The sequence below is a fragment of the Trachurus japonicus genome, chromosome 11 (assembly GCF_045865225.1).
Source record: "Trachurus japonicus isolate A0001 chromosome 11, Traja_1.0".
In the NCBI taxonomy this organism is placed as follows: domain Eukaryota; kingdom Metazoa; phylum Chordata; class Actinopteri; order Carangiformes; family Carangidae; genus Trachurus; species Trachurus japonicus.
This window is the reverse complement of record NC_140917.1, coordinates 23,700,662-23,720,354: the sequence shown is the minus strand read 5'-3', so window position 1 is coordinate 23,720,354 and position 19,693 is coordinate 23,700,662. Positions and strand designations below refer to the sequence as shown.

The 19,693-nt window shown below is 42.4% G+C and overlaps 1 protein-coding gene across 5 annotated transcripts in view; it reads left to right on the top strand.

The window, feature by feature from the left end:
• The window catches only part of adcy2b (adenylate cyclase 2b (brain)), a 78,015-nt gene that overhangs the window by 56,213 nt on the left and 2,109 nt on the right, over positions 1-19,693 (top strand). For 2 of the 5 annotated variants that reach the window (XM_085791957.1, XM_085791955.1), the window contains exons 16-22: positions 2,215-2,355; positions 4,185-4,349; positions 5,689-5,873; positions 10,368-10,452; positions 12,540-12,698; positions 14,458-14,604; positions 14,783-14,890. In XM_085791957.1, coding sequence (XP_085648083.1) covers positions 2,215-2,355; positions 4,185-4,349; positions 5,689-5,873; positions 10,368-10,452; positions 12,540-12,698; positions 14,458-14,604; positions 14,783-14,890 — 990 coding nt within the window. The remainder of the gene's footprint in view (positions 1-2,214; positions 2,356-4,184; positions 4,350-5,688; positions 5,874-10,367; positions 10,453-12,539; positions 12,699-14,457; positions 14,605-14,782; positions 14,891-19,693) is intronic. The other 3 variants (XR_015037135.1, XR_015037136.1, XM_085791956.1) reach the window with 3 other exon arrangements.

Below are 19,693 nucleotides of genomic sequence, written 5' to 3'. Positions count from 1 at the left end.
GTCACTCATGATTAATTGGGGGTTATCAGTAACCTTGCCTCCGTCCCGACTCTGATTTGGCTTCAATAAGAACAGCTTATATTTGATGGGGTTGTATTAACCATCAATATAACAGTCAATCTACTCTCAATAAAAGCTGCTGCAGTCAGAGGTGAAAGAGCACTCCACTGACTAATGAGAGGCAGGTTCTAGCAAATGTGTGTGTGCTTCAGCTCCCTGCACCTGGTTAGGTTTCCTTAAAGGGATAGTTCAACATTTAAAAAATTGGCCCATTGCCATAATCCCTATAGTTTTAGGCGTAGGTTTGTTACCTTTAATTGTCATGCAAGCTATTTTTAGAACGGCAGAGCAGAGCCACGAGCTACTCAGAGCTACGCTACGGAGGCTCATGGGATTTCTTGATTTGCCTCATCAAACTCATCAAATACACAATCCAACAACTCCACAACGCTCTGGTGGACCAGTTGTGACCTGCACATTCACCACGCTATGAGATAATAATGGAATGTTATGAGACAGAGTTGTTTTAGAGGGAAATTCATGCAAAACCGCTGATGCACGTTTTTGTCTGGGGCAATTTTTTCGGCAAGAAGTCTCTGCATTTTCCTCAAAAACAACTCTGTCTCATAACGTACCATTATTATCTCATAGCGTGGTGAATGTGCAGGTCACAACTTGTCCACCAGAGCGTTGTGGAATTGTTGGATTGTGTATTTGATGAGGGAAACCAAGAAATTCCATGAGCCTCCATAGCGTAGCTCTAAGCAGCTTGCGGCTCTGCTCCGCCGTTCTAAAAATAGCTTGCACCGACAATTAAAGGTAACCTACTACCTACTCACTTGTTCAGGAACACAACTAGGAAGAGAGGCCGTTTCAGTATCAAGGAGAACGCAGTGTAGGGGAGTGTAGATGGAAAACGGTGAGAGAACTGTATTTTACCGTAGCTTTCATTCATTCATGTGGATAGTGACTCAAATAGTATTTTTATGCCATTTTCCCTGCAGTTAACCACTGAAACTAAATATGACTTGGGCCATGGAAAGAAAGAAATTATTTTTTCTTTTTATTATTATTTTTATTTGACCGCTGATTCTCTCTCTTTCATTCTGACCACTGTGACAACGTGAGCAGGCATTTGACCTTTGTGTGGTGTGTGTGCGGAAGCCAAGGGTGGGCAAAGCTCAGATATCAACAACATTATCTTCATGGATAAATCTCCTAAATCAAGAATCATCATGGCCATGCTTAAGAAGCACTTTACAAAACCAGAGCTGATACTCCAGCACTTCATAGTTTATGTATGACCCATGAACAAGAACTCATTTCAGCTAGTATCTCATTTTTATGTATTATATTTTGATATAATTTTTACCACATTTTTATTGTCAATTTGATTATTTTCATTACAAAGTAGTTGAATGTAGCTTTACCTTATCAATAGCTTTCTCCGCTCGTCAGCTTTGCTGTAGCTCAGCTTCTTTCAGTGTGAGTAAAGAAGTAGCCTTCACAACACTGAATGTAGGCATTAACCTAAAGTGTGACACAATACAATCGATTTGTCTGAGTCGCTAATGAAGCATGTTAGTCAGTGACATGCTCTGTTCGTCTATGGAAAAGAGCATTACACAGAGCGATCAAACACATTCCTTGGGAAATGTCTTTTCAAGTGAGATGAGAGAGGGAAAACAAAGAAAGATGTTAGTCGTCTTTGTGTGTGTGTGGGAATCAGAGGAAAATATCTGCATTTCATGTTCTTGTGAAACCTCAGTTTGGCAAATAAGCGTTACTTGTTAATTTTTTTCCCCCCTTTCATTTAGAAAGTGTCACAAAACCAATGATTCATTCCAAGTGTGAGTTCCCTGCCAGCAAAGTATGAGCATACTGTTCTGATAGGAAACTGTCAAACAACAAGGAAAATTATTTTAAATAGAAACAGGAAGAGACACAATATCCAGGATCACACTGATAACATATGTTTAAAGTTGAGACTGTTTCATAAAGATGAAAGTCCAGAGCTGGGGTTCAGATCGATGAGCCTTGATCCTACACTTCACACACACTTCATATTTTCTGAGATGTAGTGAAATCCACTGAGCTGCCCTGAGCTTTATGAATAACAAATATGACTGTAAAGGCCCCAGAAGATGAGCCGGACTGTATTTGCTCTGAGTCTGTCCACTTCTACTCATCCCCTCTGTGTCTTCACCTCCTCAGCAGGGAAGGAAGGGCTCCTTCTGCTCCCTCACCTGGTTCCCCACCTCCTCCCGCATCATCGTCACCAATAATCCCTGGCTGCGATTGGTCCTCACCATGACGACCACCGCTCTCATACTGGTGATGGCTGTCTTCAATATGGTGAGCAAGTCCGTCCTCGATCCCCGCAGGTCAGGGTGGCAGCTGCAGTCACGCAGAGCACGCGGTTTGATTTCTGATGAATTAACTGAATTGGAGCGGGTCATACTTTATCATACAGCTGATTCTCTGTGCTCCCTGAGACACGCACTGTTCACACTGGTAATTTAAACCAATTCAACATAGCTGATTTTGAAGATAAATAGCACGTTAAAATCATGGGTTGAGTTTTAAAGCAGAAGTAAGCAGAATGTTTGTGTTAATATAAGTCTTAAATAGTTTTATCTTCCGATGGCAATCACTTATATAGAGTGTTTGGTCTGAAACACGGGTCTGTCAGTCACTCTGCTCTGCTGTAAGCCGAGGAGAAAACTTTCCTTGTATCCTACAACCTTTATCCAATGAGGAGAGAGAACGGCATAAAGGGGCGGTCCTCTCTGTGTGTGCAGCCAAGGGATGCGCGTGAATGTGGTGACGTAGGGACGAGGGCGGGGACTGCTAACTCCATCTGCTGACAGGAAGTTAGCCAAAACCACCGGATCACTTACTTCTGCTTTAAGCTTTGGTCATATTCCTCTTTAATACATTAATAACAGAAGATCAACATTTCCTGTGAGGTCTGCACCAGTGCCTGTGCCTAATGCATTAACAGAACGGTCAGAAGCACAGTGCTTCATATTATTTTGTAACAAGACGTTGATGTTCCTACTTCTCTGAGGCTGGGTATGGCATTCATTTGTAATTGCTGCATCGATTTAGCAGGAAACGTCATAAAGTCTCATGACCATCATGGTGCTTTCTGTCTCCACCATGTGTGCCTCACTGATGAAGTCATTTCGTCCTTGTTGACTGTTGACCGCAGTAACACGCTCAGGGTACATTTAGTGTAATATCCTCCACAGAGAGGCCCGAAGCTGCGCTATAGTTAGCTCAGAGAAAGCCCACTTCACTCGTCACTTGTCTCTTGGGTGAATCTTTACTCAGCACATGTAAAGTAAATCAGCTGTGTGCCATGTGACATTTCAGTGATAGACGAGTCCTCCTGTCCTCTGGCGTGTCCAGTGGCCTGGTGGATAAGGCACATACTGCATAACCGCATCGTTCACAGTTCAATTCCTGCCCGGGGGGACACTTGATACATGTCATGTAACACGTCTGTCTCAAGGGTCGTAACTAAATTGATACATTTCTTGTCCATCTTTTTTTTTTTTTTTTGGAAAAGTATAGTACAGTACATTTTGATTCATTAATTTTGTAACCAGATAGCTTACTAAAAGAGCTAATGGTATTAAACAGGTGATGCAGTGACTGTTTTAAATGGGATAAAAAAAATTACAATATCATCCACGATTAAGTCTATTTTGTTGTAAATGTTTAGCCAATTATAACACATTAAACTATATTTATAATGCATTTTCCATGTGGGCATTGTCAGCAAGTTACTAACAATTCTAATGTATTATAGTACCTGACCTTATAAGTCATGATAAAATACTTTATAGTGTGTTATGATTATTGTTATAAAGCATTATGATCATTTATGAGTGTTTATAACTATTGTTATGCAGTTCTATAACTGCATTATAAGTATGGTTATAATGCGTTATAAGGCGTAAAAAAAAAAGTGTTACCAAATGTTTGATATAATATCATTTGTTACTGTAATACAGAAGCAGCTGAGTTATTATATAAAACTTTAATCCAATTAAAGAAATAATGACCAAACACTTGATGCATGTCATGTAACACGTCTGTCTAAAGGCTCATAACTGTCAAACAATAGCAACTTGCTGAAATGAATAAACAAACTTTTTTTTTGTTTCGTCTGTCAGTTCTTCGTGGAGGATCCAGGAGGATCCATGGGGGAGGTCCTGACCACGACTCCACCTGAGGCCCCAGTGACCACAGTGATCATCACTCCCCTTGTGAATCTAAGCAACGGCAGCATGTTGGAGCGGCGGGAAGAAAACACCGGAGAAAATAAATTTTATTTGCCAGTAAGTGAGAAGGTCAACAACAATGTGTGGGATAGAAAGAGGAGAAATATGTAAATGTCAAATCACTGACCACCGGATTCAAAAAACGATTTAGCATTTATTTAAAGCTGCAAACTGTGAACTTCATGCTTGTACTGACTTAATGACTTTCAGGGAAATGTTCCTGATCCCATGTTCCCATGTTTACACCAACGTGTGAGGAGAATCACACGTTGGTGTGAACATGGGAAATATCCCCTCTCATTCCCCAGCTCTGTCCCTATAGCAAAGAAGAAAAACAATTCACAGAGACAGCTGTGACAATTGTATTAAGTTTCATGAGGAAACTTTTGTGTGGCCGCCGTTCTAAATCGGTTCAAGTCGATGATGTCATTTCACACCGAGCAAGAAGAAAAACAGTCAAGCCAAGATGTTTATTTCAGTCATCAGAGGCGCCAGGTTGCCAGACGTATAAATCTAAAGGCTTTCATTCATCACTGTGTTTAGTGGTAGTCGACGTCCCCTCACACACTCTACGCTCACAGAGCTGTGTGTCCGGACTCGCTCCACCGTCACACCACATACCCGAAAGGCTTGGTCAGGATTTCCCCCATGAGGTGGGGTCGTTAACATCTTGAGTCACTGACTCAACGGCCGTCATGTGAGTCGTTAGGGTAACGCCAGTCTTGGTGTGTTAAGCTGCCTTGATGTTGATCGACAACATTCATCATCACTCAACAACACGTAAATATAGTAATTAAGTAATGTAATGTGCATACCCATGTACACACACACACAGATAGGCTACACACATACATTTACATACGCCTGATAATAATAATAATAATAATAATAATAATAATAATAATAATAATAATGATAATAAAATGAAAACATAAAAATAAAATAAAAATATAACTGAAAATAAATAAATAATAGAAATACAATAGGCAATTAAATAAAATACATAAAATGTCACAAATGCAAAGGAAAAAAGTGCCATTGATGTGTAATGGCCTTCTTTTTCTGATGTGTATGAGAAAAGGCTTTTAGATGAGAGATAAAACTGTTACAATTCTGTCTCACTCTTTGGTATTATATAAACAATTACATAAATGTGTTTGTTGTATAAGAATATTGGCTTTTTCTGTTCACAGTATGCAAACTCTAGTCCTCTTCTTGCTTGGGAGCTATATGTTAGATGACTCAGCGCTGTTAGAGCAGCACATCTACTGAAATCATTTTACCAAACTCTTTTTTTCTGTGCTTGATACAAATTAATTATACATAACACTTTTTTTTTTTTTATTAGCGGAGCATCACCTCAACACAAGACTTTGTTGTTTGTCTCTGTCTCCAGTACTTCATCTACTGCTGTATCCTGGGCCTGGTGTCATGCTCGGTGTTTCTGAGGATCAACTATGAGCTGAAGATGGTGGTGATGCTTGTTGCCGTGGTGATCTACAACATCATCATCCTCCAGACACATGCATTTCTGCTAGATGGATTCAGCAAAGCGCCGTACCCCACAGAGCAACTGGAGAGGTGGCTTTCAGACTGCACACACACACACACACACACACACACACATGTAAACCCTGTAGACAACCTATACTTCCTAATCTATGCAGGAAAGAAACCGCTATCAGGCTGACTTGAGGTCAGTGCAGCCTCTGACCGTGCAGCTCTTGTCTGTTGAGCAGAGTCTATTAAAATCAGGAACAAGACTGCAGCGGTTTTCAGGGAAAGATGATTGCTGAGGTGGCAAGATCCCATATGACTGCTGATGGAGTGCAGAGGAGGAGGATGAGTGGCAGAATGAGATACAGCCGTTGTGTCGATGGAGCTGAATTCATTTGTCACATTTGACTGACAGCTGGAGTGTCGCTGCTGAAGAATCCAGTGCAAAAGTTTCATAATACATATTGAGTGTAAAGTTTTCACAGCACCTCGAGAGACTAAAGACACTTTTTTCCCACTCTTACTGTATGTTTCTCTCTTTGTTAGTTATTCTCACGTAGGATCTATCAGCGCGAAGAATACGTTGATATCGATAGCACTGAGAATACAGGAGTTATACAGGGCTAACTAAAAAGGAATTAACTTAATTTTCTTACTAGATGATGAAGTGCAATTTTAATGATCCATTTTTCAATACACAGATAACTACCAAAAGATCAAAGGGCCCAGAATGTGATTTCACACTTTTAAACATTTTGATTGAGTTTTTTCTGAACTCTTAAAATGTATTTGATTCACTAATTGAGTTGTTTTGCTATTGCAGTATAGCCAGCATTAGCATTAACAGCTGTTAAAGGGATAGTTCAACTTTCGAGGTAAATTCATGCAAAACCGCTGATGTGCATTCCCATCGGGGGCAGCAAATCAGCTACTCCTAAAACTATAGGGATTATGGCAATGGGCCAATTTGCCAAAATGTTGAACTATCCCTTTAACTTACCAGCTGAAACAAAACTACCGGTAAGTTCATCAAACTTCATTCTTTTACTTTACCAAGGATTATTTCCACTGGTTGGAAGCATCAAACATGTTAACTCGCTAGCACGCTAACCAGCTAGCCTGCCTTTTTCCGACAGCGACTTTCCCTGGAGACACAGTGCTGCTCAGGTGTTGGATTTTAAGCTCTTTTATTGTAAAGACAACAATGGCTAAAGCAATTTGTTAAGACACACTCACCACCAGCTGTTCCTTATAAATATTCCCTGTACATTCAGAACAGGGTTTCAGAGTTTGGACATATATGCAAATGATATGTAAATGTATTGTAATGTCATATCTATCACAGCCGTTAAGTACACGCAAGCTTTAAAACCAGTCTACATGTCACCTCACATGACCACCCAAATACAGTAACTGACATAAAGAGGAGCAGATGGGATGTTCTTTAAATCTGAGTTGATTTCCATAATGTGTTAAGAGGAAAGTCTGCAAGGAAAATCACATAGTAATAGTAATTACTCATACAGTATTATGAATATGTAGACGATTGCAAAGGGATAGAAAATACTGAACAGTGTGCTATTACGTAAAGGATGAGGCTGGTATTGCATTTTCTTACAGTAACGCCAACTAATCCCATAGAAAGCCCCAAACCAATACTTTGTTAGTCTGTGTTCTCCCTAATCTGTATGTGGCACTTTCAATTCCTAATGAAGATGTATGTTCTATAAACTAGGTCACAAATATCCTGTATGTTTCAATGCTTTTCAAGAAAGCTAAGTATCAGTCCATAAAGCATCAAAGCGCAGGAGGAAACAGATACAGTAGATAGATAGATAGATAGATAGATAGATAGATAGATAGATAGATAGATAGATAGATAGATAGATAGATAGATAGATAGATAGATAGATAGATAGATAGATAGATAGATAGATAGATAGATAGATAGATAGATAAGCTTTATTTCGGTGTCACTCCACAACACACAATAAAAATCCAGAGACAATATAAAAATACAATATTGATTACAAAATTACCCATTCCCCCTTGACAAAATTAAAAGTGTTGGGGACCACTCAAAAAGAGAGTTGTGAGACACCAACTAATAAAAACATGAATAGAAACGCACATTATGGTACCATACAAACAAAACAAACACAAACAAAACAAAACAATTGTTTTATGAACTGGAACTCATGAGAGACAGTCTTCTATTGAGGATGAGGTGGCAGGCTTTGGCAAATTCATTAATGCAATGTTTGCAAGCTAAAATTACACACAATTTATTCATATCATCAAAATCATTCAAATTAAAATAAAACTTAGAAAGTGTACTAATAGATCAGCACGAATGTCCGTATAAGTAACACAGTGCAAAAGAACATGGGCTTCTGATTCAATGGAGCCAGAATCACATAAAATACAGTAACGTCTCTCCAATGGGGTGTTTGTGTATCTACCAGTTTCTATTGCCTTAAATAGGCAATAGGTGCGTAATTTATTCCCTTCTGGTTTATTTATTAACTGTAGCCATGAGTCCTCATCTGCCTTTGACACAGCCACATCAAAACATTTAAGGTCGTTACTAGAATAAACCATATCTGTACAAGCAAGATGAGGTAAATTCATAGTGCTGAAAAAAGTTTTTACCGTTTGCACATAATTTTTTACATTTGTCAAATGAGCCGCCCACTGAAAAACACGTTTACATAATCGACTGTCAGACATTCCACAGAGTCTTTGCCAGTTTTTAAAAATACAGGACCACTGATGTTGCCATGGGGTTTTCCAGCCCATATCACCTTGTATAGCAGCATTTGGGGTGTATTTACCCACACCTAGATAGAATCTACATGCTCGATTAAACACAGCACTAATAGGAGAATAACTTTTGTATCCCCAAACAGCAGCAGCATAGGTCAAAATAGGCAGGACCAAGGATTCAAACAATTTAGTATAGCATTTAAAAGGAAAACCACCCATACATTTACACTTGGCTATGATTGCACCTAGAGCTCTATTCGCATGCATTGCTAAATTCTTGACAGTTACCACGTTTACATGATGTTTTTTAATTCGGAATTAATTATTCTGAATTAAATAGTTCGGAATTAAAATATTCTCTTTCGAGTTTACATGGAAATAATAATTCCGAATTGGGGTTTACATGGAAAACACATTAAATCGCCTTTATTTAATTCTGCTTAACGTCTGGGGGTCGGGAAGCGTTCTGATTGGACAGGGGGTAGGCCTACACGTGTTTACGTATTTACGTCTACCGGAAGAAAACAAACTCCGTTCTCAGTGTGTGAAGTGAACAGAGCTGCAGCCGCGAGCCGCTCCGCTGCTCCTAAACTTATGGTGCATTCCTGGCAGGCTTTTTAACCCGTAAGTCATGACTTCAAGTCACTAGTTACGAGTTTGTAGCGTTCCAGGCAAGTTACGAGTTACTAACTGGGAACTGGGAGCAGATCGATCTAGTACGAGTTCACAGGTGGGAAGTTACGAGTTTGACTGTACGTTCTAACGGGTAACCATAGGAACAGGTCGGAAAAATACGAGTTACGGGTTGCCTGGAACGCACCATTAACAACAACTTAGAAGCAGAACGTTTCTCCTCTTAACTGCCAGGATGGCCTTCCCTGGGTGTGTGAGCCTGGCCCCCGCTGCCGCCACTGCTCCGGTGGGGAAGGCGAAGCTCACTGATAGTCTTCCCCGCCTGGCCGCCCCCAGCGGCGGCGGCGCCGGGCTCACACACCCCCTCACTGCCAGGATCGCCGGTTCACAGACCCCGGTGCCCGGCCGCCACTAGACCAGCAGCGGCGGCCAAGCACCGGGGTCTGTGGAGCGGGTTCATGAAGCCTGGTTGTCCCGACATGATTCACTCACAACACTGCGGCTGTAACGTTATGTTGTGTGTGTTGTAGCCTACTTTTCACGGTTAAATTATCACCGCGACACACACACAGAGCGGCGAGTCAGTTAATACGCATGCGTAGAACGACAGGAATTAATTTTAAAAAGAATAAACGTTTACATGATCGAGGAATTAATTAATTCCGATTTAAAATAGGAATAAACCACCCACTTAATTCGGAATAAAGTTTAATTCTGAATTATCATTTTCACTCGGAATAAAGTGTTTACATGATCTTTTTAAAGCGGAATTAACTTTAATTCCGAATTAAATTATTTTAATTCGGAATTAAAGCTCTCATGTAAACGGGGCAACTTTCATTATAATCTAGAAATTCTGTTAACATCAAACCCAGATATTTATACTCTTTAGCACAGTGTGTTATGTTTCTCAGCGATAGTGAGTATTTATGGCACCAAGATAGTTTATGTCCGACCAACTCAGTGCTGTTCGCGCTGACCTGTGCAAATGTGTGGCTCACTGGTGTGTTGTAGTTTTTGGTCTACGGTGGGGCTTTGTGACGCACAGGTGTAAGATAGATCACACACACAACTCTGTATGTGTTGGTAGGATCATCATTCATTGTTACTGTTGCTGTATTTTTCCATAGGATATCATTTTAACATTTTATGACTGGTATCTCGTCTCTTTCTCTACAGACCTGGAGTCCTGAAGGACCTAAAGACAATGGGCTCTGTGTCTCTCTTCATCTTCTTTATCACCCTGCTGGTGCTGGCCAGACAGGTCAGTAGTCCTCTTCACTGGAGCCTGCACTGACACAACTAGACGTCACGGTCACGATGTAGCAGTGACGTATTCTGTGGTTATAGCCTTTTAGACTGTACAGCCTGGAGTTCAGAGGTTTATCTGATGAGCTGCTCCCATCTCACTGGGCCATTCAGCGCCTTGTTTGAATGAAATCCTCTCCCTGAGGAGGAGAAGTGAAGTAGAAGCTGTTCAACGCTTCTTCAAGAGTTTGGCTCAATATGCCAGAGGATCAACATATCTGTTTGCGTGGCCCACTGCCTCCATCTCCTCTGTGTCCACCATCTCCGCTCCGCCGTATGTGAGAGCTGAACTCAGCTGACACAGATTTGGTGTTTCATCTTTTTCTTGGCGGGGGTACCATCCATCATATCTGACCCCAAAACAGATGTTCTGGGCAGATATCCCCCCCCCCCCCCCCGAGTGTCTGTAGCCAAAACCGGGGACTCCCCTGAGAGACACGTTGGTCCAATCAGCTTCATGTGCTGGTCTCATTCTGGGTCACTGTCTCCAGGAGGGAGGGGAGCAGTTGTTGTCGGAACACAAGTTTGCAGCACAAAACTCTTTGTCACCGCCGTAGTGCGATCCTGGATGTGCGCGTATCAGGGTTGTTCAGGGGGTAATTGGGTTCATCCTTCCGCCGGCTCTTTGGATATAATTTAACACAGCGAAATGCTTCATTTGTTGTCATCAAAGTAATCCTGGAAACAGGTCAGGAGGCGCTCAGAGTGACGTCAACCACGGCTTCTGATACCGGTGTGCATAAACAGTTGGAGGAATATGTGGGTGGAAGGTCTTCCAGGATCCGTTTTACATACGTTCGGTCCGCGGCGGACAAATTTGCCTTGCAAAATGATTTATCATCAGGCCTAATGAGCTAATTTCCAGCCTTTTAGTCGGTGGGAGGAGAAAACAGGTTATGAGAATGGAGGCATCTGTAATTCATTCCTCAAGAAGAGACGCCCGACAGAGCAAAGCTCATTTACAAGCTTGTTAGGTGGTTTCTAAACGGCATGTGGAATTAGCTCTGTTTCTTGTGGCCTAGTTTCTAGACTCCTGGAGGTACAGGAGTTCCTCTCATCACAAGTGGAGCAAGTGCTCGAAGTACTGATGCACGTATACATACGCAAATGGTACCAGACCACGATGTTGCTCCGAGGCTCGGGGCTAGTCTATATTTCTGTGCCAGCCTCGGGCTATTGACTCTGCAGCACTAGATCTCAGGTCAGTGCGCTGTGGGGCCGCTACTGTTGGATTCTCCTAAATTGGCACCACACTTTGATCCCAAGGGGAAGAAATATTCAGTGCACATATACATCATCCAGACTTCTACCCACACACATGAAATATATGTCACAGGAGACTGAAAATGTTCCCACGCACATCCCCACACACACACACACACACACACACTGCTGGGGCCGGCCCACAGGTTGCCCGAAGCTATCAGAAATATATGAACATAATGGCGCTGTGTTCGGAGAGGGGGGGGGCACACTGTTGCCTGGTGGACCAACACACACCCCTGGGATGTTATGACCCCGATAGATGAGTCTCGCTGACATATTTCACTGTGTTCAGAACTCCCCCAAGCATGAATAACCAAAAGCATGTAAAAGAAGCAATGGCTATCTTTTATGCAAAACAGTCCTGTCTTCACACTTTTTCCTTGAGCAGTGAGAGCGGAGCTTCTTGCATTGTTTCGGAGCCAGCTTATTGGCACATTAATTTTCTATGAATACCAAGTGTGCCTTTTAGTTTCCGTTGGTTAGGTTTTCCTAGAAATCCAATAAAGATTCCATTTAGCGCTAATGATTAGAGCAAAGCGCGGGCAGTCTATTTCTAGGAAACACACTTTGTATCATGGACAAATTTCTGTAGCTGGAGGACATTTGTGCTTTGTCCGATCAACCTCCAGTCCAAATCGAATGTGAAATGAAATCACAAACAGTTCAGTTTGTCGTCTTGAGCTTGGTGACGGTTTCTTCTGTGGCCTGTAGCTTTTGAGCAGAGTGCTCGGCGTAAATGACACAGGTGTCTCTTTACTCTGTGTCCTCCTGTAACAGAATGAATATTACTGTAGGTTGGACTTCCTGTGGAGGGACAAGTTCAAGAGGGAGTGCGAGGAGATCGAAACCATGGAGAACCTCAACCGGGTCCTGCTGGAGAACGTCCTACCTGCTCACGTCGCCGAACACTTCCTGGGACGCAACTGGAAAAATGAGGTGAGTTCTCAGGTTGGGTTTTGTTACTTGTCTCATCAGCATTTTTAATGTAAATTCAAATGGAAATACATGTATTCTTTTATCAATGGTGTAAATGGATGTACTGTAGCCACTGATGTTACTCACAGTGGGTCATCATCTTGGCACCACTTCCCAGCTAATCTAAACAGTGCAAAGAGGTGTGGTGTGTATGGAGCTGGCACATCGGCCACCCAAGCAGCAGCCAAATTGAGAGAGCCTAATGGACACATCTGTAGCACAGCTTCAAAGTTTTTTAACCCCTTTGGGTTTAAAAAAAAAGGTCCCATCCCCAGAGCATCCACAGTCATTCCATGGCGCTTTTGGTGTAAACACACAGTTAAACCTTAAAGGGATAGTTCAACATTTTGGCAAATTGGCCCATTGCCATAATCCCTATAGTCATAGCAGTAGATTTGTTACCTTTAAAGGGGGCATATTATGCAAAACTCACTTCTTCATTGCTTTAGTATTTGCGTATCTGGAGTGCCTCCTCACCCCTTAAACGTAAGTTTTGACAACTACGTCAACATTTTGTAAACTGCCATAGTCAGAAAATGTACCGTTTTAATTTCACCCGGTTTATTACATCATAAACCGGGTGATTTGAATATTCCAGCCCTCGCTCCCACGGTTACCATGGTTACCCCAGCTACCAGAGCGAAGATTCTAAACCGACCGTTGAGAGCAGGGCTGTGAAACTGGTGTGTAGAGAACCCAGCTGTGCTCAATCTGTTGGTCTAACATTACTTTTAGACATCAAGGTACCATGTCAAGAAGCAGAAATGAGCATAATATGTCCCCTTTAATTGTCGGTGCAAGCTATTTTTAGAACGGCGGAGCAGAGCCGCGAGCTGCTCAGAGCTACGCTATGGAGGCTCATGGGATTTCTTGGTTTCCCTCATCAAACTCATCAAATACACAATCCAACAACTCCACAACGCTCTGGTGGACAAGTTGTGACCTGCACATTCACCACGCTATGAGATAATAACAGAACGTTACCAGACAGAGTTGTTTTCGAGGTAAATTCATGCAAAACCGCTGATGAAGAAGGAAATGTTATTTTTTGTTCCAGGCTGTAAAGATGTTTATTCCTGTTGTAAAGTCACATGTGGAGTCCAGTCCAGTCTCCAGCCTTGTTCAAGTCTCTGTGCTGAGCTAACTGTTCTGCTGACAGTTACATCCAGCTATACTATTGAGCTTCTTCTCTGCAAGAATTATTTTCTCCCAAAATGTCAAAATACATATAAAAATCTGGTATTCTTCTATTTCCACTATAATTTAAAAAGCACATTAACTTTAGTTGGGCTCTTCATGCTCTGCTGCTGCTGCTGCTGCTGCTGCTGCTGCTGCTGCTGCTGCTGCTGCTGCTGCTGCATGTTGTCCTGCATACATGCTGTCAGTGCTGTAGCCTATTTGCCTCACATTACCATCCCTATATTTCTCCTTGATTCACCCCAGTTCTGTAAAGGGGGGACCCTTCTGTCTGTCCTGTGATGAATGCTGTTGCTATTTTGCTGCTGTGGCGACCCACTGTCCCTACAGACATAATCAAAGCTTCATATTTTTTATTTAAAGACTCGGTGTCATTGTTTAGTGTGGGCGTATTCAGCTCATAGATTTTCTTTCAGTGGTGAAGACTCATTGAAACCACAGATCGTTCCTCTCTGGCCTCCTCCACTGCTGCCTGATCAATACAACACATCCAGCTGTTATTTTCTCCTTGCTTGTTTATCAGGACCTTTATCATCAGTCATACGAGTCGGTGTGTGTGATGTTCGCCTCCATCCCAGACTTCAAAGAGTTTTATACAGAGTCTGATGTGAATAAGGAAGGACTTGAGTGCCTCCGTCTTCTCAACGAGATCATAGCAGACTTTGATGAGGTAAGCTCCTCTCCTATTGATAATCCTGACTCGTCTGTCAATGTGGGGGGAAAAAAATGCATTTCCTACTTTCTGAGAGGCAATCACACTCAGTGTGCCAGACTTTTGCTGAGAGCTGGTGTTACCTCCCGCTCCTCTTCTTCTAATATCACCTGCTGTGCTCCTCTTGCATCCTCAGCTGCTGTCCAAGCCAAAGTTCAGCGGCGTGGAGAAGATAAAGACCATCGGCAGCACCTACATGGCTGCAACCGGACTCAATGTGACACTAGGACCAGAGTGTGCACAGGTACGCCATCACACACGGTCAAAGCTCCAGCAGTCAGTTTTACTTTGAACTCATATTTGGTCGTATAGCAGACTGAAGCGAAGAAGAGGAGCTTTTTTTCCCCTCTTCTTCTTTTTTTGCATCACTGTCGTCTCATTTCAGAGTGTCACAACAGTTTTGGCAGGCTGGGCTCATTTTCAGTAAACTTGTCATTTTTCATTTCATGGTCACAAAACGGGATGAAGTATTTTGTTGCCGTCCAAATACATTTGGAAGCTTTGTGTGGGTAGCTCCTTAAAATGTGCCGCACATAACGTTCAGGCATGAGTGATTCATTACTAAACTCATTTGAATGCATGAGTATGATCACTGGAAGCAAATGAGATCATCAGTCAGAAATGTGGCAGCACATTGTGTTGTAAAAACAAATCTGCTTGATTGGAAGGAAATCTGCTTAATTGACCGCGCGCTGCATCCAGAAGAAGAACAAGAAGCTTCACATTCTGCATTTTCTTCACTGTAGTAATATAACAACAGTAACAGGCTGATTTATTAGCTCGAGCTAGCTAAACAAATGTTTTTCAGATTCCAGTTGGAAGAGCAGCAACAGTGTTACATTTTTTCCCCCTTTATTGATCATATTTTAAAACCGTATGTTTCATTTTTATAGTTAGTTACAGGAAACAAAACACATTCTCTCTGTAAACAGGAGGCACTATTGCTGCTATAGTTTCATTCAGAGCCATAGAGATATAATGTAATAATATGTTCTATATCAGCGGCGGCCCGCGGGCCGCATCCGGCCCGCCGAACCTTCCAATCAGACCCGCGACTGAGTTCTACTAGTTTACATATGTGTGGTGGCCTGGGAAAACCCTTCACATGGTGGGATTTTGACATTTTCATTTTTTGATATTTCCATAAACTAGACGTTTTCAGCCATTCATAACTGTTTGAATAACTGAGATAGCCCTTTCAGATCAAAAGTTATGGGCATTTTAATCTATTATGACCAAAAAACTGAAAAGTGAGAAAAATGGCTTTAACTAGAACGTTGCTGTTTTAACTCTCTAAAGACGAGTGTTTTACAAAACATTAAACAGCTTCTGAACCGTTTGTGATAGAGATTAGCTGTAAACTGTATCTGAATCGTGTGATTTTCTGCTTTCCGAGGGTCCTTGAATGGTGCCTGTATGACAAGAAGGGACCGCATAGGGTGCGTGTAATCACGTGGTACGGGAACAGACGCTAACCTAGCGTAGCATCGATGCTGATCCGAACGTAGCATCAATGCTAAACAGAACGTAGCATCGGCGCTAAACCGAACTCATCATCGGCACTTGCACATGACTTGTTTTACAAAACACCAACAACCGTTTATGATAAAGACGAGCTGTAAAAAAGCATCTGAATCGCGGGATTCTCTGCTTTCCGAGGGTCCTTGAATGTTACCTCAACAACAACAACGGACCTGTCTCCTCTAGCGCTGCTGCTGCAGATCAGCTGTTCTGTGTCTCAGGTGAAAATGAAACTCTTTACTCGCCACAAAAACATAAAAATAAGTACTTAACGTTTTGTTTTCTTAAAATATTTATTCACCACGATGTAGTAGGGAGTTCAAAGTACCAGAATCACACAAAATATCAAAATCGTGGAAATAGTACTTTTCCACCTATTTTGGCTATTTGCCACAATCGAACGTCCGCGACATCCGACGGGTTTTCCCAGGCCGCCACACATATTACTGTATACTGTATTTCTCGGGCTCCGTGCGCCTGTAAGTCAAAGCGCTGGGACGTGGAAACACGTTCGGAGCGTTTGTGTGCCTGTGAGGTCCTGCACTGGGAGAAACGCCGACGAACCCAAATCACCATGCGCGAGTGTTTGGGGAGCGGGCTGGACTGCAGGGTTTCCCCTGCCTGTCTGCAGAGACCATGGGTGATTTTCACCGCCGTCTTGGTTCAACTGTGTGTGCATCATGCATGGGGGCCGTTCAGATGAAGCGTCTTTTGCGCGCGCTCAAACCCATTCAATGTAGCCTCGCGTCATGCACGCTCACAACTCAAAAGCCGTAGCCGCGCGCAGTTGATGAGACGCGATTGTTTGTCCGTGCACGTCTGCGGCGCACAGCTGCACGACCTGCTTCTCCCCCGGTGTTGTGTATCGGTGCCCTCGGCCTGTGTCTGTCCTACTGTTCCCCACTGAGCTCTGCCTCGTTTGAAAGGTGAAGGAAGCCCATGTGTGGAAAGACGTCGCCTCCGAGATGTAGAATGTGTGTTATAGAAGAGAAACACACATTTCAGGACCAATGACTTGTATCCTCAGAACAGAGTCAGACATGTCCTGTGATGGTCAGCCTCCTTTCATATTTAAGTTGAAAATCACAGGGCATGTCTGAGGATACAAGTCAGCAGTGTAAAGCTCCAGCATGATATGTAAATGATGATATGATAATGTCAAGATTTTTCATTTTATATCATACAAAACACCATGAAGTGTATAAATAAAAATTATGTGCTTACAAGTAAAATAAAAATATTTAAATTATTAGACGAAAAAGGTGAATTTAATTTCAATCTAGGGCTATTTGAATGTGCGGCCCCCAAGGTGTCTGTTAAGAAAACTTCTGGCCCTTCGACAAATGTATTTGAGTACCCCTGTTCTATATCAATCGCTCTGGTTTCATTCAATCAGCTTCTTCAATGAAGTATTACTTGGCCTTGAGTCTTTGTCATATTGTGACATTGTAGATGAACTCGTGAGGCAGACATGTTTACGTATGTAGGCTACCATAGTTTAAAGGGATGGTTTGGTGTGAGGTTAAAGGGATAGTTCACCCAAAATTCAAATTTCACTTATCTACTCACCCTCATGTCGACTAAGAGCTGTGAGAATTTTCAGAGTCCTCCGTCCCTTCTCTGAGTTACGGGGGGGTCCGCGTAGCAGTATTTGTCCATATAATGGTTGTCAATGGATACCAACTTTCTTCGTCCAAAAAGACACACCAAAAAACATCCAAATACCTCCATAGTGCTCATCTGCCCTCTTGTATTGAAGCCCCGACATGAGAAATTGTTCCGCCGGCGTGATTTGCACTGACACAGGAAGAGCAGTGAACTGAGACACTGGGAGCTTCCGCTACAAACAAGCTTAAAATATAGACTTGTTTAATTTTTTTCGGAACAATTTCTCATGTCAGGGCTTCAATACAAGAGGGACGAGCTGTATGGAGGTATTCGGATGTTTTTTGGTGTGTCTTTTTGGACGAAGAAAGTTGGTATCCATTGACAACCATTATATGGACAAATACTGCTGTGCGGACACCCCGGTAACTCCGAGAAGGCACGGAGGACTCTGAAAATTCTCCCAGCTCTTAGTTGACATGAGGGTGAGTAGATAATGAGTGAAATTTGAATTTTGGGTGAACTATCCCTTTAAATGAGGTGATCATGTATTGTCGGTACATCGCCTGCAGTAGATTTTGATCAGTGAGCTCCCAGAGCTGACTGGGAGCAGCGGCAGATCAGCACGGCTGTGTGTTGTGGTGGAGCCACCAGAAAAGAATGTGTTTCAGACAACAATCAAACTAAAATCTAATATTTATATAGATATACTGTATAATTGTATAAATGACCATATTCCTACAGTTGCACCTGTAATTGACCTATGGCTAAGCCCCGCCCCCTCCACTCACTCGGACAAACATTCAACATTCGGTGACAGGCGCTATGGCAGCTGTCACAGTAGGAGACATTTCACATCTCGAAGTCACCGAAACTTCACTTAAAGCAGAAGTAAGTGATAAATTTGTGTTAATATAAGTCTTAAATAGTTATATCTTCCGACAGCAATCACTTACATAGATTGTTTGGTCTGAAACACGGGTCTGTCAGTCACTCTGCTCTGCTCTGAGCCGAAGAGAAAACATTTATCGTATCCTACAGTTTTTATCCAATGAGGAGAGAGAACAGCATGCAGGGCTGTGTGTGCAGCCAAGGGACGCCGTGAATGTGGCGACGTAGGGACGAGGACTGTTATGGTGCGTTCAAGGAAACTCGTATTTTTCCGACCGTGAAGTCGTACCAGTTCGATCTGGTACGAGTTCACGGGTCAGAAGTTACGAGTGGCCGTTATAGTGACTTTCACCGGTAAAACAGGTCGGAAAAACACGAGTGGGTTGCCTGGAACGCTACAAAGTCGTAAGTTGTGACCTGAAGCTGTAATTTACGATTTCAAAAGCCTACCTGGAACGCAGCATTAGCGAAAACGACCGGACCACTTACTTCTGCTTTAACTTTACTGCTATGGCTGCCGTTTGCCGCGAAACGCCGATAGCGAAGGGCTAACTTCTGTTAGCCCGTCTATGGAGTTTTGCATTATACGTTAGCATTAAGCTAGCGGGCTTTATGCTTAGTTGTGATACTGGCTTACATCCAAACATCTCTCACAATATGTTGCCTCAAATACGTTGTTGACTTAACTTAGAACAGATGTAGACATCCTTGTTAAGTTTATCCACGTTTAGTTGGTGTTGTGGTCTACTGCATAACTTTATCCAGAGCAGACACTTCTCTTGGTTGAGATGTGGCTTGGGAAAAGGTTTAAAAAAATCCACCCCGTCGCCCAGCCTCTCGGGATACCTAGTGTCGGAGTTGCATGTACCCCATGCACACCGTTTGACCATTTTAAACTTAAAATGTCAAGAAAAAACATATAAAAACGAATGAAAACTGACTAACTGCAATGCATTTCAATGGACGTGGAAGCAGAGAATGTCCGAGTGTATGGGCTAGCTATGCGCACTGTGATTGGCTCATCGTGTTA